General features: G+C 40.7%; 1 protein-coding gene across 1 annotated transcript in view; it reads right to left on the bottom strand.

Moving 5' to 3' along the window:
* Window positions 1-26560, bottom strand: part of FCHSD1 (FCH and double SH3 domains 1) — a 79590-nt gene that overhangs the window by 44258 nt on the left and 8772 nt on the right. Inside the window, exons 3-8 of the mRNA XM_072145660.1 lie at window positions 19521-19566; window positions 16532-16605; window positions 13500-13644; window positions 11944-12080; window positions 6646-6709; window positions 4897-5025 (exon numbers count right to left, since the gene is read on the bottom strand). Coding sequence (XP_072001761.1) covers window positions 4897-5025; window positions 6646-6709; window positions 11944-12080; window positions 13500-13644; window positions 16532-16605; window positions 19521-19566 — 595 coding nt within the window. The remainder of the gene's footprint in view (window positions 1-4896; window positions 5026-6645; window positions 6710-11943; window positions 12081-13499; window positions 13645-16531; window positions 16606-19520; window positions 19567-26560) is intronic.

The raw sequence follows: 26560 nt of genomic DNA on the forward strand, positions 1-26560 counted from the left end.
TGGAAAACTTATTCACAGATTTCCTAGATTTACATAAAATATTTTATTAGTTGGCTTAAATAATCAAAATAAGCCAAAATTCATGCCCTAATTTTACTTGTGTTGCAATCTGAGCAACCCCCCTTTTCGACAAACAAGCAATGCCCCTACAAGTTGCAAAAGCATCGAAAAGGTGTTGAAAACACATAAAAAAAAAAACAAAAACCTTTGCTTAGTAAATCTCCCCCATCTATCCTGGTTTAGGGAAAATGAGGGGCGGCATAAGTCCGATTTAGATATTTACATGGCTCCCATTTTCTGTGCCTGTCCCAGACCGTAAACATCACTTTACTACAAGATACAAAAATAAATCTGAATTACAAAGAGATAAGTAAAGAAAAAAAAAAAATAGCTCAGCAATAAAAATATCCGGGAAGCCATAAAGGATGAAAAAGATTACTGGAAGAGAAAGGATAGTGAGAAAGAATGAATGTCAATGTCACGAGGCATTTGACGTTTCCGATGATCAATATAAGAGCAGCTCAGGCCTCCCATAACATCACAGGACATTCAACTGCGAGACTATACAGGAGCTTTCCGTTTTTGGCATATGGATTGGATTATTGATATACCGGACTCGTATCAATACTGTGAAGTCTACCAGCGCCTCCATCCATTAGGTCAGAAGGGTGTCCTGTATGGATTACTGGTACCGTGACTCCAATGTTAACCCACAATGCTGTCTGCCAAACAAATCCCATGATGCAAGAGGATCAGATATTCTGTTTCTTAATCTAAATTATCATTATTCCACAAATTCTCCCAAAAACGATTTTCATCTCTAATTCAAGGATGTTATTAACCCTATAACAACACGTCCCTTTTTCATTTTGGCATTCCCATTTTTTACTCCCCACCTTCAAAAATCCATAGCTTTTTACATTTTCCATGTAAAGAGCTACAAGAGCACTTGTTTTCTGCTTAGCAAATTGCACTTCATAGTGATAGTATTTATTACTCCATGCCATGTACTGGGAAGCTAGAAAAAAAATTCCAAATGCAGTGAAAATGGTGAAAAAATACATTTATGCAGTTGTCTTATGGCTTCCACTGTGTGCCTCAAATGAGATCATTCTTTGGGTCGATGCGATCACGGAGATACCAAATTTGTATAGGTTTTATAATGTTTTCATACATCTACAAACATTAAAACCACTAATAGAAAAGAAAACAAATCTTCATTATGCCATTTTCTGGCGCTAATAACTTTTTCATACTTTGGTGTACAGAGATGTGGATGGTGTAATTTTTTCCGACTTTTCAATGCTACCATTTTTAGGACTGTGCAACCCTCTGATCACTTTTTTATGTTTTTCAAAATGGCAAAAAAGTGCAGTTTCAACTTTGGACGCTATTTTTTGTTACAGGGTTAAACGTCGGGAATAACCGTTATTATATTCTGATAGAACGAACATTTTTGGGACGTGTCGATACATAACATTTTTCAGACCCCCAGGGGTACTTTAACCCTAGGTTGTCTGATTGATCCTACCACATACTTCCAGACTACAGTATGGCAGTATATGGGGATTCCTTTGTCATTACGATGTTCAAATCACACATTGTAATGAATAGGTTAAAAACATACAGCCTCAGGTATTCTAATCCAAAATGGCGGCACCCACGTAGACTGCTCTGGCAACCAATCATTGTCTTCCAATGACATCACAGAAGAGGGACCTGATTGGCCATCCAAGATGGCAGCGTTGTTAGGTGCCAGCACCAACCATGGCAGTTACATGCAGGTGTCAGGTGTGTTATACAGACGACAACCGCTGTATATGGAGAGAGATCAGCCCGTGACACCCCCACCCCCAACAGGACGTAATAGTGAACCTGCACGAAAGGTCTAAACATTGTACAAAGTATTCACCATAACAACCTCCTGTGGCAGAGAGTTCCATAGTCTCACTGCTCTTACAGTAAAGAATCCCCGTCTTCGGCGATGGTAGAAATGATTTCATTAGAAAGAATGGTCCTGAATGGCCACAATACACCAGAGCTGAAGTGCAGTTTTCTATAAAATTTCTATACAATTCTGTTATTAACAATCCTCCATACTAGTGAAGGACATAGTTAACCTCTGTGTAAAAGCCCCTCCTAGCGCTATTCCTGTCCCACCGCTGAGCTGAGATCTAGATCATGTGGTGACATAACTAGAATGACTCAGAGGTGTTTTCCTGTGCAGCCATTGTTTCACAATATAACATGAACATAAATGGAATAGCAAGAAAGGTTCATTAATAAATAAATAAAATTCAACCATCACTCCCCGATGACACCACAATACGTCACCCGACAACTCCTCTGCACGCGCCAGATGACTGAAAAATGCATCCATACTAAGAGAACATCCCATTTTAATTCCCCCTGTTAGAACATCTCCAGCGTTATGTCTGTGGGAGAATTCTGTGGACGGTTTATTATGTTGCTGCAGCTATTGGTTAGCTAGTTAGAAGGATATATCTAATAAGGTAGATCCCATGGGAGGTATTAATGTTATGGGAGAAAGCTATAAATTTTTATAATTAATAATTTTATAGTTTATAATTTATTTTATAAATATTTTGTAGTGAATTGTAATTTGAACGTGAAGCTTCACAGACAAGCGAGCTAGACAGACTAGAGACTAGAGCTCCTGCGCATGTGCAGTACTCCGGCTTTGCAACGAGTAGCGCTCTGAAGAGGAGTTTGTAGGCGGCGATAAAGGCTACTGGGGCATGGAGTAGTCTGTGCTCCCGCTCCATGCAAGGACACTCTAAGCCCCAGTATCCCACGGCGCTGATTTACATCTGATTACGCTTTATAAATGATTAATTGAAAAAATAAGTATAAGTGTTATGTCAGAAACCTACCATGGGACCATTAGCTAGATCCCTGATGGTAGGCTTCCTTGAAGCATCAAGTTAAACTTGGACACTACATACACACTGGGTAAACAGAGACCAGGGGCCATGTGGGATATGCAGCACTGGATTATTTATGGGAAAAAAAAAACCTTTTTTTTGTCACTGGGGTGTCCCCGCGACCCACATCCTGGGTTGCAGGCACACCCGTGCCTCACTCCGGTCCCCAGTTCCCCTCCCTGCTTCCTTACCTAACCACGCCCCTGCTACAAATCCAGCATCCCGGCATGCATGTCCCCGCCTCCTAGGGCGCGCTGATGCTCGAAGATTCAAAGGGCCTGGTGCCACTAATCGGTGCTGGCCATTCCCAGGAAATTGGATAAAGGCCGGCCTCTCCCAGCATTCCCTGCCGGATCTTTGTGCTGTATGCCTCAGAAAAAGCTTGTTGTGTTGCCTTGTGCCAGTCTGCAGATTTTCCGTTGTGACCCCGGTTCCGTTCCTGACCTTGATCCTATGCTGCCTGTCTCAACCTCCTGCTTGTCCCCGACCACAAACCTGCGTAAGGATTCTGTACTTCACGTTGGCTGTCACCGCGGGTAAAGTTGCGTCTGTGGAACGACCTGGTGGCACCCTTCTGCAGCAAGTCACTTTTTGCCTAAGATGGGTAGTACAGCGGGGCTGGAGGCTGCAGGTTCCCCTATCTTTTGGTGTTGTTTCAAGATTATAATATCATCTTTCGTATGCATTAGATTGTGGTTCGAGGAGTTTATTGAAGACAACAGAAGGGAAAGGCATGAGTCTCATTTGATCATAAGGAAGTGTAAATATTTTATTGCTCTTTGAAATATACATTTAGACAAGCATTTCTGCACAGTGAGAGAGAAGTGACGGGCTGGTCCTTTGAATGTGACTGCCATGGAGAGGGCTGGTTGCTGTTACTTAGAAGGGTGGGTAACAACCTGATCCTGGTACCCACAGGTTTGGTTGGTTTGGGGTAAAAAGAGCTGATAAAGAAGTCTGGTAAGATCAAGAATTACAGAGATCTTAATGAGGTTGTCTCCTGGTGTCTTGCACTGCCATCCGTGGCACTGCCGTGGCCCTGTTTATCTACAGTGGCATAGCAGCTCTGCTCAGACAACTGCCGGCAGCCTGGCACAACCTTCCTACTCCAGTCTTAGCTCCTGCTACAGTATTGGGACATAGGGATGGTGGGTGTGGAGCGAAGCTGCGATGCCCCTGTAAACAAACAGTGGCACGGCAGTGATGGGCAATGTCACGAAACACTGAACGCATAGGGAAGCAAGTATAGGAGTTTTTTTCAAAGCCACCCCCACTCGTGCTATAGTATTTATTAATATTAGAAAACCCCTAGAATGCTAAAATTAAAAACTTGAGATGCATCAGAGGCAGTAGATGCTAACAGCAATGGTTCCTTTGCGGTTTCAATCTTCTACAAATGGAGGCACAACACACTTCACAGCATATAGTATCAAGTCTCTCTATAAGCTGTGAAAACAGTAGTAGCTGCCCCTTACCTGTAACATAGGGTAAATGGACTTTAAATTCTAGCATGTTCCTTTATGAGCCCCATGACCTTACACTTACAATAAAAAGGTCATCAATATTGAATGTGGGGATCAGCGCTGATCTGCCTCAGGAGTTAGAATTAATAGATATCAAATAGGAAACCTAGTTGAATCATTAATTCCTACTTGAAGTAGCGTTACTGCATTGAATGGAAGCTGAGCTGTACTGGCCACTACATAGAGAAAAAGGAACTGGACTTCCGCCTCTGTTCCTTTATGTATTCTGGTGTTGGAGGAACATTGAATTATCTGACTAGTAGGGGGTTTCCAAATATCAGACCCCAACCATCCTACAGAGAGACAATAAACCTGGCAAACCCCTTTAAAAAGCAATATTTTATGACATAGAAATTGTATATAGAAAAATATAGAAAATGTATGTACATTACAGATTATACAAGCAGCATGTAAAGAAAGTTACTAACCTTCATGATGTCAGGGAGGTGAGACTGGTAGTAAAGATCGAGATGGGCATTTGCAGCAGTCAAGGCAAAAAGGTATTCATTCCTCGCCTCTGCCAGCTGCTGCGTGCAGTCTGACAACTGTGCCGAAAACTGAGCAAGAGAAAAACAGACTAACTACAGGAACACAACACACAAACTTTCTCATTTTGGGTGAGGAAGTTTTAATTATAAGTGAAGACCGTATTCATACCCTAAAGGTAAATCCCTTCTTCTAATCTTTACCCTCTCACCCTCATTTTACACCAGTGTAATTTTAGTCTTTTAGAACTGCATTACCCGGTGTACAAAAATGAAGATATAGAAATCTGCATCTGCTGTTACTCAGTTATCCCGAAAAGAAATTTAGAAATAAACTGACTAAACTGAGTGTTTCCCATCAAGAGGCGTGTCCTCACATAATTTAGACATTGTCCAATCAGATCCATATTGTATAGAGACACATCTCCTTTGATAATATAGTCACAACTTGCTTGGAAGAATAACCGAGGAAGTATACTATACCGTTTTAAGAAATAAAAATATTGTTATATTATCTGCTATATAAGACAAGTTAAGGTGGAATGTCCTCTAGGTTTTGTTAACTCCAAAAAATACCAAAAGAAGAAGCAAAAGAGGAAAAGAAACACAAGGCTACAAAATAAGAAATGGAAAAGTGATAATCTTTATAACATATCAAAAGACATAAAAACTATATAAAAAATAAAAGATAAATGCATCACGTGATACATAATGCACGCCAGGTAATAGGTCCTGATAAAGTAAAGTATCAAAAAGTCACAAAAGCCCATATAATATAGCAAGAGGTAATAGACCATAGTATCTATTATATGTGCTTTTGTGACTTTATATTACTTATTATCTGTGCTACTCTTTTGATACTTTACTTTATCAGGACCTATTACCTGGCGTGCATTATGTATCTCGTCCTGTGATGCATTTATCTTTTATCTAGTTTTTATGTCTTTTGATATGTAATAAAGATCATCACTTTTCCATTACCAATTTTGTAGCCTTGTGTTTCTTTTCCTCTTTTGCTTCTTCTTTTGGTATTTTATGTGATTATTCAAAGAGGCTTTTGGCTCTTCTGGTACATATTACTGTTAGATGTTCTACAGTATTTATTTAGGTATGACGTATTGTTTTTGGTTTTTGTTAACTCCAAGTCTAATTTTCTTATTAGTAATTATTCAGTTACTATTAAGTGCATTACTTCAGTATCGGATATCCAAGTGTCAAAACAGCCAATGAACCATCAGTATAATTTTCTGGGAGAAATTCACAGAAACATATTCAAACAAACAAACATAGCCCTGTGTACAATTCACTGTGTTAGATTTGGATTAGTGTCCATCATTGACCCTGTGTTCTATAATGAAAAGCTTTTCACTTTGAGATTTATTGTGATGAAGTACATTGTCTGTGTACTGATATTCTATAATACCCTTAACTGGTTAATAAAACTGGAATAAATGGAAACACTGATTACATGGATCTGCCTAGGAATGTGTCTCCTAATGTTCACAGACCTGAAGAAGGCAATGACGGGCTGTAACCGCATGTTTCTAGGCTGCTGGCACTAATCCTGGCTTTAATGTGTCTGATAGTTCACTCAGGTCTTTAAGAATAATTGTCCTAACAAGTAATCCAGATATATTAAACTCTCTTCTCCTGCCAGGAAACTATTCCAAGATTGTAAGATTTGTTTCATACCTTGGCACTGAGCTTCTGGAGACTGGCCTTAGAGTGGAAGATGCCGTGGTCGCTCTTCTTTAACCTGGAGAGAATAGCAAACATGAGACTGAAAAATAGTCCATAAAGACAACTGTGTAATATTGTGGCTGTTAACATTAAAGTTGACATCATGATTGGGAATGAAGATGATGTGAGAACTGGAATGATAGATGAGGCTTCTGGATATCAGTGGTGCTTACTGGAAAAATGGGATTTTGTTCATTTTCATTCTTATTGACTCCCCCAGAAAAGCAAGAAATCCATAAACTTTCTCCCCAAGCCTGGTGCCAGCACCCGGCTTACGTGGGCAAGTGCCGGGGCCCAAGGGTGCAAGGTAGGCTCACTTGGGCGCCGGAAAAAAAAATATGGGGGTGCAGTGTGTCTACTGGGAGGGGGGCAGTGTGGCTACTGTGCGGTGGGGACAGTGTGGCTACTGCAGGGGAGGGACAGGGTGGCTACTGCAGGTGAGGGACAGGGTGGCTACTGCAGGTGAGGGACAGGGTGGCTACTGCAGGGGAGGGACAGGGTGGCTACTGCAGGGGAGGGACAGGGTGGCTTCTGCAGGGGAGGGATAGTGCGGCTACTAGTGCTTGTAGTGTGCATACGTAGTGTGTATATGTAGTCGGTGTATATGTCAGGAAAGCTCCCAGCATATTCACTGAAAGTATCCATAGCCAGATGGAAGCATATTTTTGCCTATCCATAGTACATCGGATCATGCAAGAAACACAGGATTTGTATCAAAAGAAAGGGGAGGATTGGAAAAGAGAAAAGTTGTGAGTGTAATAAAATATAACCTTTATTGTAACACAGGATGGAACGATGTACCAAGATGCATTATATAATCCTGCCTCCTGCTATAGATCGATGTATATGCTTAACGGAGGCCATGATAGCCTATAGGTGACGGATGCAACTGTATTGCACCCATCCCAGGCCTTTGCTGACTGAATACTCTAGATGGTGTTGTGTGAAGTAACTTTCCATAGAAGGAAAGATACGTCACTTGGGAGACAACCGGAATATAGGCAGCAGCCAATCACTGGCTGCTGCAGATGTTCACTCCTGCTGGTCTGCAGCTTGCGACTCTCTAAGCATAGTTTTACATATTGTTTTTAGCACTCCATTATTTGGATAAGTTGGGCAGACACCCGGGGGCTACATTAGCCTACTTTCAAGGGGAAGGAGGTGGTACCGGAGGATGTGTCCCATTGTATGTGTGTACATTAGGCCACTGTACACACATACAGTGGGACACGTCCTACGGTGCCATCCCCTTCCCCTTGAAAGTAGGCTAATGTAGCCCCCGGGTGTCTGCCCAACTTATCCAAATAATGGAGTGCTAAAAACAATATGTAAACCTATGCTTAGAGAGTCACAAGCTGCAGACCAGCAGCCAACCTCTAAAAAAGTAAGCTATGTATGTAGTGTATATACACGAAGCACATAAATAATGCATGTAAGAATGTAAAGCACACATTAAATAATACAAGCAGACAAACTGATGGCTCCCTTGTGAACAGGCTGACCACTAACCTTCCTTAAGTGGAGCGATGGAAACTTTGAACCAGGGACTGAGATCAAGAAAAAAAATAAGAATAAAAAATGCTACAGGCCATTATTCAATTTACCCAAAAAAAGGGGAAAACCCATTCTAATCTTATTATCAATCTTAGACTGGGTCAACATGTAAATATAGAATATGACCCCTGTTACACAGTCATCAGGAACAATGGGGGTTCAGGATCCCCCTAGCGCTAAGCGACTACGAAAAATAATTAAAAACATCGGTGATAGAGAACCTTTAAAAAAATCTGCATCAGTCTGGAATTGTAAGCTGTTTGTATGATCTTACAGCACCAATTCGGTTTCTCTATTGACTCTTCAATGTGCATCTATAAAGTAGTGTACACAGTCTGCATTGTGTTCTACTGTTCATTCATTAAAAATAATATCCCGCAGTCCTGAACATTGGGGTACGTCCAGCATTTATGGATAATGGGGGCCACAACTAGTATGATTCATTAACCGCAAAAATCTGTATACGCTCCTTGTGTCACTTTATGATCCTGCCAAGTAACATTTCTGACACCACTGAGAGTCCAACACACAGAGGAAACATCTGCTCCAAACCATCGCAAATATCTGTTTATTCACATGTTGCAAGAAAAAACTGGCTAAGGACTAAACTAAAAATAACATATAATATATATAAAGATTTAGAAATAACCTGGGGCCACACAACGGTTTTTGTAAAGAAAAACATAGAGCCATAGAGTTAATAGCGGGTGTTTGTAGATGTGATTCAATGTTGCTGCCAAGTTATTATTGTGTTTTTGGCTCTTCCAGTATTTCGCTATAAATTGAAGGGGTATTCCCATTTCAAGTAATTGATATTGTTTGAATAATGAAAAGTTATACAAATTTCCAATATACTTTCTGTATCATTTCCCCCATGGTTTTCTAGATCTCTGCTTGCTCGCCTGCTATAGAAAGCCTCATTTTTTTATATTCAGTGGACAGAAATCTGACCATGGTCACACACATGCACGGCTCGTTATATCACACAGCTCTGATTGCTCTCTATGTTATTAATGAGCCTCTCACCAGTGTGACCATATAAAACTTATATAAGTTTGGTATCTCTGCGATCGTTCCAACCCAATAAATAAGGATGAGGTGATATTTTGACCGCTCAGGAAAAGATGTAAAAGCAAAGCACATAGGAATATGGTGCAACTGTGTTTTTCCAATTCTACCACATTTTTTTTTTCCAGCTTACCTGTAATATGAGCAAAATACAAAATGGTGATACTAGAAAGTACAATTTGTCACACAGATAATAAACCCTCATCTATCTCTGTAAATGGAGGACTAAAAAAAAAAAAAAAAAAAAGATATGGCTTGTGGAAAGGAGTAAAAAACTGAAGTGCAAAAAATAGAAAAGGGCCCATTAAGGAAAGGGTTAAGAAAGTATGCTTAACTCTACAATATAAGTTTTCTGAGCCTCACACTAATATTTACAAATGATGCAATTTCCAAAACAAATATTTTTGTAATAAAAAAAAAAAACAATAAATACAGTATATTCCGGCGTATAAAACGACCTGGTGTATAAGACGACCCCCCTACTTTCCTGTTTAAAATATATTTGCCGTATTAGACTACCCCTTTTCCAACGCATACAAAACACCGGTAAAAATTTAAAAAAAAAACAGATTTGAATTTAACCCCTTCCCGCCGCGGCCCTTTTTCGATTTTGCTTTTCATTTTTCACTCCCCACATTCAAAAATCTGTAACTTTTTTATTTTTCCATGTACAGAGCTGTGTGATGGCTTATTTTCTGCGTAACAAATTACACTTCAAAATGGTGGTATTTAATATTTCATGCTGTGTACCGGGAAAAAAATTCCAAATGCAGTGAAATTGGTAAAAAAACGCATTTGTGCCGTATTCTTGTGGGCTTGGATTTTACGGATTTCACTGTGCACCCCAAAAGACATGTCTACTTTATTCTTTGGGTCGGTACGATTACGGGGATACCAAATTTGTATAGGTTTATAATGTTTTCATACATTTAAAAAAATTAAAACCTCCTGTACAAAATTTTTTGGGGGGATTTTGCCATCTTCTGGGGCTAATAACTTTTTCATACTTTCGTGTATGGAGCTGTGGGTGGTGTCGTTTTTTGCAGATTTTGATTACCTTCACAATGTTATCATTTTTAGGACAGTACAACCTTTTAAACACTTTTTATAGAATTTTAAAAAAATGTAAAATGGCAAAAAAGTGCCATTTTCGACTTTGGGCGCGATTTTCCGTTACGGGGTTAAACGCAGTGAAAAAACGTTTTTTTCGGACGCGGCAATACCTAATGTGTTTATGATTTTTACTGTTTATTTATATTTATATCAATTCTAGGGAAAGGTGGGTGATTTGAATTTTTAGGTTTTTTATTATAATTTTTTTTTTAATTTTTTTTATTTTTATTTATACTATTTTTCAGACTCCCTAAGGTACTTTAACCCTAGATTGTCTGATCGATCCTACCATATACTGCCATACTACAATATGGCAGTATATGGGGATTTTCCTCATTCATTACAATGTGCTATCAGCACATTGTAATGAAGGGGTAAAAACGAAATAGCCTCGGGTCTTCGGAAGACCCGAGGCTACCATGGAGACGGATCGCCGCCCCCGATGACGTCACGGGGAGCGGCGATCCCAGGTAAGATGGCGGAGCCCATGCGCCGCTATCTTTTTGAGGCTGCCGGCAGCTTTGCCGGCAGCCAACGCTGTGAGAAACGCTGTGTTACCGGTAAGCCTTTGCTGCAATATGCAAAGACTTACCGGCTATGGAGAGGGCTCAGCCCGTGAGCCCTCTCCATGCAGCGCGACCCGACCGCCGCCGTGAATACACGGCGAGCGGTCGGGATTACCGGCGTATAAGACGACCCCAGAGAAGACAGAAGATTTTTCTGTCTTCAAAAGTCGTCTTATACGCCGGAATATACGGTAAACAAAACATTTTTAAAGGACACCCGTCATCAGGTCTCTGTCACTAGTCCTGTCACTACTACCTGTTGGAGCAGCTCACAAGGATCCCATCCCAGCATTTATCTAGTAATTTCATACATTATTGTAAAATCATCATTTCTTTATTATGTAAATGAGGCTGGTCACATGGTCAGAGGCAGTGATGTCACCCCTGTAATCCCTCCCCTCTCCCCCCCTGCTCATGTCTGTGTGTAATGTATAGTAAAGCATTGCTAGTGTGTGTGCTGCATCTGCTGACATGCTGCATCCTCCTCATACACAGAGACACAGATATCAGCTACACAAGTACCTGACATGTTCTGCTATAACATGGCTGCATCCTGGAGCTGTTGTATCTCTCCTACATACACACACACAGGCTGAAGGGGGTGTGGCCACCAGTAAGCACATGTAGCAGCCATCACAGCGTTACACAGGCTGTCAGTCAAGCACTGGGGTGTGTCTGTGCCTCCCACTCATGAATAAGCTGGACAACTTTAATATGCTAATGACTCATTGGACATTTCACAGGTCATTTGCATACAGCTTTAGGACCTCATTGCTTAGGTTTACAGGCATGTAGAGGGACAATGAAGGGATAGAGACAATACTTTCTAATGGTAGTTTATGAAATCAATTTAGATTAGAGGGGTTATTTTGCATGACGGGTTCTCTTTAAGCTTGCAGAGACTGCTACACGTTCCCCGAATCCATGGACTTCGGAGTAAAGCTCTCACCTTGCGTCAGCATCGGCCGCCTTCTCTTTCGCCACTTCACTGACGCGTTCCATGTGGACGTAACGCTTTTTGGTTTTGCTGACTTCTTTCACTGTGTCTAGTAATTCATTCTGAACTTTCAGGAGCTGCTCTATGCTCTGGGGAAATGAGATGCAATAAAAGCATTGGATTATGTCCTTAAAAAAAAAACAGTAACTAATGGCAATGTTTACACACATTTCACAAATATTTAACAAACGTGATTGTTTCGCATTGCAATTTCTAACATTGCCTTTTTGCAAACACGGTGTAAACACAATGTTAACTGAATATTAGCAGAATGTTAACACAATACCAAGCATCTAGAAGAGCAGAGAGAGTTCATACACTCTCTGGCACTGATTGGACAGTATGAGGGAAGATTAGCATAACACACGCCTCAAGCCCCAGCTTCTCCTCTTTGACAGAATAGTCAGACACTGGGACTGATATCTCGGCAACCATGGGGGATAGAAAGAAAATTCTAAGTGCCCCCGAAGCTGTGCAGCCGCCCCTACAGAATGATATGCTAATCTCCACATATGTGAGGTGGTTAAGGTCCTCTTTAATGGCCCTGGACAGCAAAGACAGAAATACACATTGGGTTTTATTTATCATTAGATCAGCTCCTTGGGACAGTTCTATGTCTATTTTTGGCTTTGGCCCTTTAATAAATGTTCTTATGGTCTTTTTTCTGTCTGGGATTTTTTAAGTCCCAAAAAAAGTCTCAAAATGCATAAAAAGGTATCAGTACACAGATCAGCAGGGGACTGGAGTAACTATGAGACTTTTTACAAGACTTTTTGCAAAAGTCCCAAGTCATGAATTTGGCTTTGCATGGTGAAAATGGGGGCGATTTCTAATTATTTTTATATTTCAAACTCGACGATTCTAAAAATTCCAACGTAGAAATCGCGGGGGGGGGGGGGGGGGGGGATTATAAACTCTGTTCTATTTATAAGTGGTCTAATGTCATATAAAAATAAAAAGGACTTTTAAAAATGATGAAAACATAAAGAGATATGGTAAATGTTAGTAATTAACGAAGAAATATGGCTGGTAAAACTATCTGTCTAAAAAAGCTGATCATTTCAAATTTTGAAAATGACAAATTTCTCAAAAAATGTAGCAAATTTAGTTTTTTCTTAAATAAACGAAAAATATATCAGCCAAAATGTACTTCTAACATGAAATACGTGTCACAAAATATAAAACAATCTCAAAATCATTTTGTAAAACGCATCCGTTTTTGACAGGTTTTCCAAATTTGCGCAATTAACAACGGACAAAGACGGATGCATTGCAAAAAAACGGATGCGTTTTTAAAAAACAGATGCATTTTTTAACTGACTGCTTAAAAACGGACAAAAAACGGTTTCAAAACGCCATATGTGGCATCACCCTAAGTCTTAACATACAAATTGGCTGTGTCTTGAAGGCATTAAAATCAGCATAGCAGAGACTATTGGAACCTGTCACCAGCTAAAAATTACATTCTTAGTGACAGGTTCACTTTAATAACCACAAAGAATTTTGACCTTTTTCAGCAGTTGCTCCTTTGCGATCCTGGCAGTTTTTGCGGTTTCAGTCGTCAAGTTTCTATAATTCTCTGCAGCTGTGATTCGGGTTTGTCCTATTAAGACCGTTCCTTCCATCATAGACTTCCACACAGAAAACACACTCCTACGGGGATGAAAGAAGCCATAGAGTGAACATCAGGAGACATGGAGGAGATATACAGGAGGTTTATTGTAGTAAGGGTCCTTAGATCAATCACATGTGGATAAACTCAGATTATAGAGCAAAAGGAACTATTATTAAATACAGACGGTCCCCTACTTAAGGACACCCGACTTACCGACGGACCCCTCTGCCCACTGTGATCTCTGGTGAAGCTCTCTAGATACTTTTTTTAGTCCCAGGCTGCAATGATCAGCTGTAAGGTGTCTGTAATGAAGCTTTATTGATAATCCTTGGTCCCATTACAACAAAAAATTTTGAAAATCCATTTGTCACTGGGACAAAAAAAAAATTTGGTCTGGAGTTACAATTATAAAATATTCAGTCCTGACTTGCATCCAAATTCAACTTAAGAACAAACCTAAAGCACCTATCTTGTATGTAACCCGTGGACTGCCTGTATAGATTTTATATTCTCTATAACATTCAGTATAATCCCCGTGAGTCTGAGCTTTACTTAGGACTCGTATGTGAGGAGCTCATGTAGCACTAAAACGGCACCTATACAAATATAATCCAACAAGGCTGAACATAACGTTGGTTTTTATTTACTTAAACTGCACAAATTAACACGAGTGTGGTTCATATTCTGATACAGACCTGGGGCTTTTTGGAAAATATTAGAAAGCAATAGATTTTGTGGAATATATGATACACTAAGAATGTTATAGAAATGTGTTTAGTTCTACCATTGCTGCATTATCTTTATTTTCCCCAACATTCCCTCTTCATTTTTGCTGTGTTTTTTATTTCTTTTTATAGGACACCATTTAGGCACATCCTTTTTTGGGGGGCGGGGGCAAAGAACAATTTGGGTTTTATTTTTTTGATGTAGTAAAAATTACTTTTTTCTATGTGGGTCTTTTTGATTACAGTGATATTAAACTTATATCATTTCTATTTTTGTGTTTTACTACTTTAGCAAAAGAAACCCATTTTGAGGCCTGATATTATAGGACCAATAAACATTTTCGATTTTTTTTATATGGATGGGGAATTAGAATCCAGAAAAAAAAGTTGATAAAAATTGCCTTCTTCACTCATGTTTCCAGGCTTTGACTCTTCTCCTATCCCAGGCTGTGAGTGAACCACGCCTCATTATTTTTACTGATAGCCCTATATCTGTTCAAATCCCTGCTCTGCCTCTTTGTACTTAGGGACAGTCTGCTAATATTCACCTACAGACATATAAAGCTATACTTATAGGATATTATATAGAATATTGTGTCAATTATTTTTACACAGTGCCTCGTGTTACATTCATGTCATGTGCCATGACTGACATCATCTAAGGTCCTTTAGCCGCCTAACATTAGCAAACTGTACACCATGTATGTATCTGATCACATGAAATCACAGCAGCCTCCATGGAGGATGGATAGTAGTAGTAGTAGAAGTCCATGGATGTGATTCTGTGATTTCATGTACATACATAGGACACATTTTGCAAATGTAATGGGTATAGGAGCTTAGCTGACATCACCTTGGTCACATGACATGAACTGCTGAATAGTAAAGGCATGAGGAGGAGTAGATGGGAGGGGCCAGCCAGGACACATTCCCCCTGATGTCAGGTAATGCAAGATAAAGTGGATTTATGGAGATGTTAGGGAAACAGAGATGAATGTAGCAGAAGATTCATGCACAGCTGTCTGCTCCATTCCTCTTCCACAGCAACGAGGGATCCGACGGAGACCCTCACTGATCAGCAAGTTAGGCCCTATCCTGTGGATAGGGCCTAACTTGTATTCGTGGGAAAATCCCTTTAAAGCTTAAAACTTGCTCTCCTTTTATTTTACACGTTACACAACATAGGGAATTTGCTCCATTGCTTTCACTGGTGTCATGATTGATTATCATTACAGTTTTTGTGTTGTTTGCCAGAATCTCTTGGGTCAAGGTACACAGTTTCTGGTTACCACAAGATTATATTACTGTGCATTGCCAAATTTAGTTTCAGATTGACTATTAATAAAAAAGTTGAAAAGCTACTGATCATAATATTCCTCAGATTTGGAGGTTGTCTGTCTTGGAGCAATAGTCCACATTGGAAAATATGGCTCTTGGGTATTCTGATGGTTCTGGAGAGGATGGCGCCTGGGTATCCTGGAGAGGATGGCGCCTGGGTATCCTGGAGAGGATAGCTCCTGGAGCCATCTTCTCCAGGATACCCAGGAGCCATCTTCTCCAGCATTCTGGAGAAGATGGCTTCTGGGTATCCTGAGGGTAATGGAGGAGATTGCTCCTGGGTATCCTGGAGGTAGTGGAGAAGATGGTTCCCTGGTATCCTGGCGGTAGTGGAGAAGGTGGCACCTGGATATCCTGGTGGTAGTGGAGAAGGTGGCTCCTGGGTATTCTGGGGGTAGTGGAGAAGGTGGCTCCTGGGTATTCTGGGGGTAGTGGAGAAAGTGGCTCCTGGGTATTCTGGGGGTAGTGGAGAAAGTGGCTCCTGGGTATTCTGGTGCCACGGTCTGTTAAACTGGAACAGATATGAGTATTTATTATGTAGATGATGGATTCTTTAAATACATTTGGGGTAAGATCTCTCCCATCTTAGGTATGTAGGCTGAACAATTGCAGGAGAAGGATGCCCACTGTGCCAAGGGCGCCACTACTCTTTGTTTTTGTTGTCCTGTCTCCATTTCTGGACAACCACATGCCTTGTCTAGAAACTAGAAAATTTCCGGTAAGGAAAACTATGGGAGGAGGAAACTTGAAGAGGTCAAGAACCTAGGGTATGAGTATTGTAGCAAAGGTATTATATCATATTAATATATCAGATTATCCAGATTTCTGTGGTTTCAATTATTAGTTATATGGAGCCACCTACCTGCATTCACTGGTTTCATTCTTCCCTCGATGCCAGTCTCTCTTAAGGTATTGACTCGCCAGCCTCTGTAAGGCCTGAAGGTCAAGAAAACAGCAAGCTGATAAATGTCCTCTGTCTGGCCATGGTGTTTACTGGAACATATTGCTTTCCTAGCACGGCCCTGCCACATTTAGCACTTGCACATAATGCGCACACATACCAGTCGCATCTCTGCCAATAGACACAAGGGTTAGTAATGCTCTCACAAATATTGGTTCAAGCCAAAAGGGATGTGCGTATTAGCTGCCAGTAACATAGTTCACACAGGAACACGACTGACCCGTGACCACAAAAAATATGTTGAGGAGGATGAAAACCAGCTCTGTACCAGCTAAGAACACGATAAAGAAATTGAAAATGAGACCTAAGATCTGCTGCATGGAATCATTGCAGAAATCTAGGAAAGTAGGAATTTTCTTGCAGTCCCCAAATCACCCCACAAGTACAAACACCAATATGTGGGACAATGTCCCAGATTTCCGGTATAGTCCTAGCCTTAGCTAGTGGTAACATTTTATCAGCACAAAGGAAACATATTTTTATGATTATCCTTTTGTGTTCTAAAAATGACCATTTAGCCATAATGTCAGGATGTGATAAACAAACCGCAGCTATGTAATAAAGGATCCTTCTCCAGATAGCAGATTTATTGGCAAATAATGAAGAGCCTACTTTACATTTCCTCTGGAAGCCATCCATTCCTTAGTGCTGTGCCAATGCAGAATTATTAGTCACTTTTATGAAGCTTCAAAGCGGTTTTATTGTGTCTTTTAGACAGAACTGCCCGACGTTAAAGGGAATGTAAATGTGCCAGGTAAGCAGTTTGCTAATGTCACCAGGGCTTTGTATTCATCCGCTTGTCTGTGTGCTGACTGATAAGTAAACAGAGCTCGAGTGATATTCACTGCGTGGGGCCCTTGTTCCATCTCATTCTCTAATATTTATGAGACGCCACTGACCAAAGGGTTTTACTTTGTTTTTCAGCATTTCTATATGATTACTGCTCCAAAATAATTTTGAACCCCTAAAAAGGACATGGCATTAAACGTCCAATAGATTGCTCAAAGGTTTTAAGTCTTTCTAAAATCTGTATCCCAGCTGGGGTTCAGATTTTCTGATACAGTGCTCCAATACACAGTTTATAAAATACTTTATATGAAATATAATAATGCAATATATAAAAAAAAATATGACAGAATTAAATATTAGCTACCTGCAGCCACCACTAGAGGGAGCTAATGGACTTAATTAGATATTGTTGTATTCACTGTATTACAGTATGCAGGAAACTTCCAAGCTCCACCTAACAGGTAATCAGAATAGTTATGTGTACACAGGAGATTTAAAGTGCAGTAGAGATCCAGCTACAAGAAATGTATGAAGATTTATAGGTAAACCTTTTCAGAACATCGAATGTACCCCAAAATCTAATGTAGACTTGACGTATTACTTTTACAATTATGCTTGTTATTCACCTGACAAAATAAAGTGAAGTGTTCTCCTCCTGCCCATTTCATTGTACTGCATGTGCCAATGTGCGTGTATGTGTTCTTCCTATTCTAGGTTTAAAGGGAACCTGTCATCAGAAACTAGTAAACCACTAGCATGGTGGTGTGGTGGCATCATCCAGAACATCAACTTTGAAGTGAGATGTAAATTGGTTTTATGAAGTCAAGGAGGCGGAGATTTTAACACTGAAGTCAAGCTTTCCCTGCCTTTAAAACACCCCCTTCACTGTAATTGATGGTACTGCATCCTGGGACATCATTGATCAGTATTCCTGGAGTCTGGCACATGATGTCAATCACATGGGAAAAGGAGATGTTCAGAAAAAAGGAGAGTTTAATTTCAGGGATAAGCTCTTTACCTCCTTGACTTTATACATCTCACTTCAGAGTTGATTTTCTGGATGATGCCACCAAGCTTAGCTACTTGATAACATACTGGTAGTGGTTTATTAGGCCAATTTCTGATGACACAACCTGTCACCAAAATTTTAACCCTAACACCAGAAATTCCTGCTGGTAATGGATTAAAAGTCCTTCCCATATCACCTAAAATTATCTGCAAATAAGACACTGTACTCATTTTCTTATTAGAAAAAAGGCTGTAATTAAGGTAGACAAAGAGTCAATTTCTGAATAGAAGAGTTATGTTTCTCCAGGCTGTCAGTGAAGCCCGCCTTCTTCTTTTGATTGAAAGCTTAGTGTCTCTTCATATCTCTGCATGAGCAGACAGGAAGTCCTCTCCCTGTCCTTACCAGAATGCAGGTAAGGACTGCATGTTGTATTTAGCAGTGAGCACTGTGTTGGAAACGGCAATGGGTGGAGCCAAATGGCGGAGGCAGATAACGCTTGGGAACGATTTTACTTGTGGGAAGAGGCAGATTTAAGCTGGGATGGTGGCAACATCCAGAAAATCAACTTTGATGTGATATGTAAATTGGTTGTATAAAGTCACGGGGGCAGGAAGTTTAGTACTTACATCAAGCTCTCCCTGCCTCATAACACCCTCTGTGCTGTAGTCGACAGCCCAGCATCAAGGGACATCACTAATCAGCTCTCCTGAAGTCAGATGCATCATGTTAATCACAGGAGGCGTTTTGAGGTGGGGAGAGCTTGACTTCAGGGCGGTGCTCTCCACCTCCATGAGTTTATCCAATTTACATCTCACTTCAAATGTCATGCCAACAGACTGGCCATGATCACATGACATGGAAGATGTTTAGCTGCTTGACAACATACTGGTGGTGGTGTATTGGGCCAATTTCTGCTGAAAGGTTCATCCCAAATAAAAAAAAAAAAACATTTTATCCCCCGTTTCACCAAATTTGCATGTACCAAACTCCATTTGTGAGCTGCAACGTGTAATAACTGAGTAAAAAAGTAAATTGGACAATAGGCGCACACTTTATGAATTAGTATCTGAAATATCCCCAAAATTATCTTACCTGACCATACTCCTTTTCAATGGCAGCACGCTGCTTACAAAAGGACCTAGCAACGAAAGAAGATTAACAAGTTTTTAGCAATGTTTAGCGGCAATGTGTCCTAATGGTGAGGTGGGGGCCCCAACTTCAGGTTGTCTTCACACAATATTGGGGTGTCTGAGGTAAAACTGTTCTAGTTGCCACAGCAACCAATCAGAGCTCAGCTTTCATTTTATAAACAGCTGTGGGGATAAAAAGCTGAGCTCTGATTGGTTTCCATTGGCAACTAGAACACTTCTGCTCTCAGACACTTCTGATAAATCTCCCCCATGGTGTTTACATCTTGTGTTTCTCGTGACGAATCAATGTTAACACAATGTAAATGCAATGTGTGAACGTAGCCTTAGGGGAATAGCAATAAGTCTAATAACCAGGAACTTTGGTAGGTATATGTGCATATCGTTACATTTTGCCAATTCTAGTGAATACATAGTTGAATCCAATATACCAGAGCTATCATACTTATAATAATTCTTTATTTATATAGCGCACACAGATTACGCAGCACTGCACTGTGCTTGCCAAATCTGTCCATGTCCCCAATGGGGCTCACAATCTAATCAGCCTACCAGTATGTTTTGGGGTATGGGAGGAAACCAGAGGACCCAGAGGAAACCCACACAAACACGGAGAGAACATACACACTCTTTGCAGATGGGACTAGAACCCAGGTCCACAGCACTGCAAGACTGTAATGCTAACCACTAAGCCACCGTGCCACCCACAGTTAATTATGGGTCACCCTAACCTTTATCACAACCATTTACCAAAATGGCTGCTCAAATTTTCAGAAATTAATAAAAAAAAATAATCCCTTGTGCCACCCAGCTTTTCATGGTTCCATCTATAATTATTCTATTTTTGATTAAGATTCATGAACCAGGAACACTCAGGATGAACATCTCTTATGTGACACCAAATATCCAATGAAAAGGGTCTTCAAAAACCCAGAAGGACAAACATAAAGCCCATAAAACCACAATACAAGGGGTAAAGAGTAAAAACAGAACAAACAGGTTGTAGGACGCTGTTCACATTATGTTATTGCCAGCCAGAGACTTAGACCTTACATCTACAGTATAGGTTTAGCATGCACACCCAGAAAAATACTGTCAATGTACACAATAATCATAGCCATGGGGCTCCCTTAAGGAGGCTCAGGTTCCCTTTAAGGAGTGGACCTGGTCTCTGAGGCCCGCCACAATGAAGTTAATCATTCTTTGTTCAATCCATAGGGTCCAGATATTTCTAACCCACAATGAAGTGACAGTGACACTTATTACAGTGCACATAATGGGGCAGATTTATCAAGCTGCCTGAAAGTCAGAATATTTCTAGTTGCCCCTGGCAACCAATCACAGCTCAGCTTTCATTTTACCACTGCTCATGAATATTTTAAAGGGGAGCTGTGATAGGTTGCCATGGGCAACTAGAAATATTCTGACTTTCAGGCAGCTTGATAAATCTGCCCCAATGTGTCAGAACTTGTCCCGCACACAGGGATATAGAGAACAGCATAAATTAACTATTTAATTGTAGCCTGTAATTTAGACATGGCGTCACAACAGACATTACTGCAACGAAGCCGGAAGAGGTATTGATTGTGATCACAAGGAGACATATACAGTACTCAGTCTACTGTACCAAGGACAAGCGTGCTATACAGAGGCATCACTGTCTACATTCCCTATAAATCTTCATTCATATTATGTGTATTAACAATAATTAAAGAGAAAAGTTTCCTCAATAGACACAGATGTCTCACAAGCTCTCTTTAGGGATACAGTTCATATTCAATTTCTTTCCCAAATAAAAAATATTGTAATACGCATAGCCACAGTTAGACCCCGCCCCTTTCAGATGACCGTATTCTAGCTGTATGAGCAGCAGCTTTCACCGTACTCTACATTAACCAGAAAAAAAGATCATGCTCGATCTTTTTCCATATGTAGGCGATAGGTGGGATTGTGCAAAGGGATTGGTGAGGAGGACTCACCCTCTACCTCTCCAGCCGAATATATGCTGTGCCCGGGTTCCAACCCATGCGTAGCATCCTTTTTTTTTTTTTTTAAGGACATCTACCACCAAAATTATGGAAATTAGCCTGGACTCTATAGAAGTCAATAGAGCCCAGAGCCCCTCAGGCTCATTTGCATAATTGTTAAAACTTATTTTTGTGAAAACAAGGTCCCAAGAAGCTAAAACATGAGCAGCTCCTGCCAGAGGGGGCACGCATCAGTATGTCAGTGTGCTGCTCATATAACGTTCTGATATTGCATTGTCTGATCGGTCTAGTTAATAATAATAATTCCTTTATTTATATAGTGCACACAGATTATGCAGCGCTGCACAGACCCAAATCACGTCCCAAGATGGTCCCAGTCCTCAATGGGGGCTCCCAAACTAATCAACCTATCAGTTTGTTTTGGAGTGTGGGTGGAAACCCACGCGAACAGAACATGACTTGAACCCAGATCTAGTTAGGAACATCACTGAGGGAACTTGTGATAGAGGCTCCAAATGCCAGAAATGTGAACAGAAACTCAAAATGGCTTATGAACTTAAAAAACAAAACTGATAACATTTTTTAAAACATTTTTACGGATAGTGGAGATTTCTCATCAAGTTTCTGAAGTAAAAATGTTCTAGTTGCCCATGGAAACCAATCACAGCTCAGCTTTAATTTTATAAAAAGCTGTGGGAAAATGGAAGCTGAGCTCTGATTGGTTGTCAAGGGCGACAAGAACAGTTCTGCTCTAAGAGACGTATGATAAATCTCTCCCAATGCATCAGTCATATCCATCATGAAACCCATTAACAACAAAACTATAGGGGAGATTTATCAGAAGTGTCTGAGGTAAAACTGTTCTAGTTGCCCATGAAAACCAATCAGGGCTCAGCTTAAAGGGAACCTGTCACCAGGGACCTAATTTTCATTAAAGACAAGTTGCAGAAGCCCATTACACCTCCATTGCGCATCTGCCTTTTCTAAGCATTTGCATTACAATATAATTATGTGTTATAACTTACCTTGTGCCCTGACAAAATCCTGGAATAGTCCCAGGGGCTGGACTTTGGTTTCGATGCCTTTCAAAAAACAACATGTGACTTGACTGTGTTACTCACTCCTCAGAGCTTAGCCCCACCTTTGTGCTCCTGTACAGCTCCACCTCCTGCTCCTTCTCAGAGGTCACAGCCTGGTGAGCCTGACATCAGTTGGGGAGGGACAAGCTGTACAGGAGCACAAAGATGGAGGCAGCCTGCAGCTCAGACAAGTCACATGTTGTTTTTTGAAATGCATCCAAACCAAAGCCCAGGCCCAGGATTTTGTCAGGTTACAAGGTAAGTTATAACACAATTATATTGTAATGCAAATGCTTAGAAAAGGCAGAGAGGCATTTTTACACTGTAGGTGTCATGGGAATTTACAATTTGTCTTTAGTGAAAATTAGGTGACAGGTTCCCTTTAAATTTTATAAACAGTTGTGGGAAACTGAAAGCTGAGCTCTGATTGGTCGCTATGAGCACCTAGAACAGTTCGGCTCACTTCTGATAAATCTCCCCTATAACTCCAGAGGGAACAAGACCTAAGGGAATTGTTTTAAGAGGAGGATCTTGCTTAACTGCACCATGTAAAGTCAATAACGTTATTAGAAGAGCAAAGTTTCTATAAAAATCTGCATTGTCTAAGCCCGACAGACATAAAGGTTATAGGTCAGGAGACAATGCTCTGTGTATAGGAATACAATGCGACTGTACAATTGGATCCGGTTACACGGTTCTGCCTGACTTGTGACATAGTGTCTGAGATGAAGCCTCCAGCCCTGAGATTACTGACCTGCTGACTCTACGACTGATGTCCTACTACTGCTGCGCATCCATAAAAATAGAACTGGCATCACAGAAATCCACCTTACCTGGCAGTGCACTATTTATAACCTGCTTTTAGCTGCAGTAATTGTGTCCATTATGTCCAAACTACAAAGGATGGATACGCCACAATCACATTGGCTGCTTGTCAATGTGTCTCTGAGCTGCCGTCCCCTAAACTTCAAGTTGTAGGGTCCTCATTCAAAGATAGATTCAAGAAGTGTTATAAGCCACTAGACTGTCAGCTCTCAGGCCAAGGAACTACTGTAGTAGGACATTGTATCTGATGATACTTCATTTCCTGAATGCAAATGAGCATACTGGTGCAAAATGGGTTTGATCCCAAGGCCTGGTGCACCCTCTTTTGTACAGTTCCACTAACTAGCGCCTACCACTCAACCTTCACTGATGGTGTAAGTGTTAAAGGAAATCGACTATAAAAATCAAGCAGGTCCAGGCACTGTAACAGTGGTAATCCTCTTATTTTTGTTATTGATAGCCTCCTTCCTTTTAAAAGCAACTTTTGAAATTATTGTAATGAGCCTGAAGGGCTCTGGAGGCGTTGCCGAAACCCCTTCATGCTGTAGTGATACTGGGAAGTGATGAGGGAGCAAAGGGGTGGATGAAACAGTATAACAGCCTGTGAAGCTACAGCACAGAGGAACTCTGGTAACACCCCCAGGAGCCTTTCTCGATCATTAGCACAATTGATTTTTAGAGGAACAGCAGCCATGGTTAACAAAAAAATTAGAAGATTACCACCGTCACAGTGCCTGGATTTATGAGTCCCTGGTTTATCATGCTTGATTTTGCTTTCCTATGCAAATGAGCCTAAGGGGCTCAAGGTTCCATTAACACCTATGAAGCCCGGAGCACTACAGACCAATGTGCATAATTTTAAGAACCTTTTTTTGTAAAAACAAGGGCATGAAAGCTAAAAGAAGAGCAGATCCTGTGAGAGGAGACACACATAAGCATATAAGAGTGATTTGTGGTAGATGTCCTTTAATGACAGAAGGAATAAAGAATAAACATTCAGATCATCATTGTGAGGTGCAGTCCTCAGCGTGTGCTATAGTTCTCTACTTGGATGGTAGGGAACAATACAGAAAAAACAGGAAAATGATCCAACAGCAGCCGAGTACTTCCAATAAAAAAACTTGCAGGTATTCTTTCTCAGGACATCTAGTTAGTCTAGAAGACCGAGGTACATAAAACGTTCATTAGTCAAAATCAATGCGTTTCGACCTATTTTCTGCATTTTATTCATAGTTGTCGTGGAACAGAACATTTCAAGAGGTTCAAAAGTTGGTAGTTTTATACCAAATTTTCATGTATATTGTAATATCCATTAATAATTATGCCAACCCAGGAAGAACCATACCATTCCAGAAATCATTTATAACACAGAAAATATCACCCCAAAACAAGACCCAGCCTTGACAATAAATACTACAGACCAAACAATGAATAGTAATGAAGACCCTAGACCAAACCTTCATGTAGACCCTTACACATTTAATAATACTGTTGACCCCAGACTATACAATTCATTTTAATGCAGCCCTCGACAAGGCAATTATAATGCAGGCCCCAGACCAGGCAAAATTTATGGAGATCCCAGTGTACTCACCTTCCGACGCCCCCCTGGCAGGTCCTCTTCTATCCATTGCGGCTCCGGTTACGGCTTCTTGTCCCTGCAGTCCGTCGCATGCATCATTATGTCAGCCACTCACTGACATCATAGTGTGTGCCGATGCTGGGGCACGTATTAGAATGTTAGAATGTCAGCGTGTGGCTGACGTCACGATGTCTGCGATGGACTGGGACATGGAGCCGATGCCGGGGCTGCCATGGATAGAAGAGGACCTGCCGGGGGGGCGGGGGATGGGGGGGTGTCGGAAGGTGAGTACACATTTTTTTTGTGCTGAAAAACTCGGCTTATACTCGAGTGCATACAGTATTTTGTACTATACTGCAAAAAAAGTCATTGGAACAAAACTTTTCGTGCCCCATTGGCCTATGAGGACCATGTAAGAAGGATGTACATGGATTGGGCATGTATGGAGGGAAATTTTGGCCATCTCATAGACAGCATCGGACGAAATCTCATCTTTTGGAATCCAAATGTGTGACCTTCTAGAAAAAGGATACTTTTTATTGTTAGGATAAAAAGCAACACCCCAAACGTACCTTTAGCTGAATCTGGATGAGTGCAACTTGGCAGGTTGTTGGTTTGGCTAAGGTTGACATAAATGTTCACTTTAAAAGTGGTGTTAAGCTTTATTTAGGTTGTTCCTATTTAATATCTTTAGTGAAAGCAAAGTTCATGTCGTGTTTGATGTTCGACAGAATTCTTTGTCAAGGGATTAGGTAACCTGCCAGGAGCCAAGGAGCAGAAAGCCACGAGAACAGCATCACCTGTTTTGTTAGAGCCCAGCGTCTACTTGTTTAAACAACTGCATCACTTACACCATAAAATGTGGAAGTCTGAGGAAGGAAACGTTGCAAACAGGAACACAACACCAGTACAAGGCACAACACAAGATGCAAAACAGACACAGTCCCTGCAGATTCTCTGCTACCTGTCAAGCACAGTCTGTTGCCTGAAGGACATAAAGGGGGATCTAATAGATTCAATATCACCCCACAAACCAAAGCAGCACTGCTAGGGGACATCATAAGATTTCCAGAAGACCCTTTTAGCTCAAGATCTGAATTGAGTTTTTTTCTTTATGGAAATAAGCTTCTTGGTGCTTGGAGCCAGGGTTATGCCCATTCTTTCTACTTCTTCAATCTACAGGGGGTGTCAATTGGTATTTAACACCTTAAAGGGGTTTGCCCATGAAAGAAAATTCTTAAATTTCGATCCCCTAGTGATGTTAACACAATAAAGATCATTTTTAACCCTTTACTTTACAATTTTACTCATTTTACTGTTTTAGCTCATTTCACTCAGTGATGGTCACTCTCTAAGCGGATACATTATTATTCATCTAGTGCTGTGTGCTGACCATGTATGAAATGTTATTTAGCTGCTGAATATTGTACTAGTATCTGACACATAGAAAAAGACAGAGATGAGATAGATCAGAGATGATATGATGGGATCCACTGGATGGCTATAACAC

The sequence above is a fragment of the Engystomops pustulosus genome, chromosome 4, assembly GCF_040894005.1.
Source record: "Engystomops pustulosus chromosome 4, aEngPut4.maternal, whole genome shotgun sequence".
Classification (NCBI taxonomy): Eukaryota; Metazoa; Chordata; class Amphibia; order Anura; family Leptodactylidae; genus Engystomops; species Engystomops pustulosus.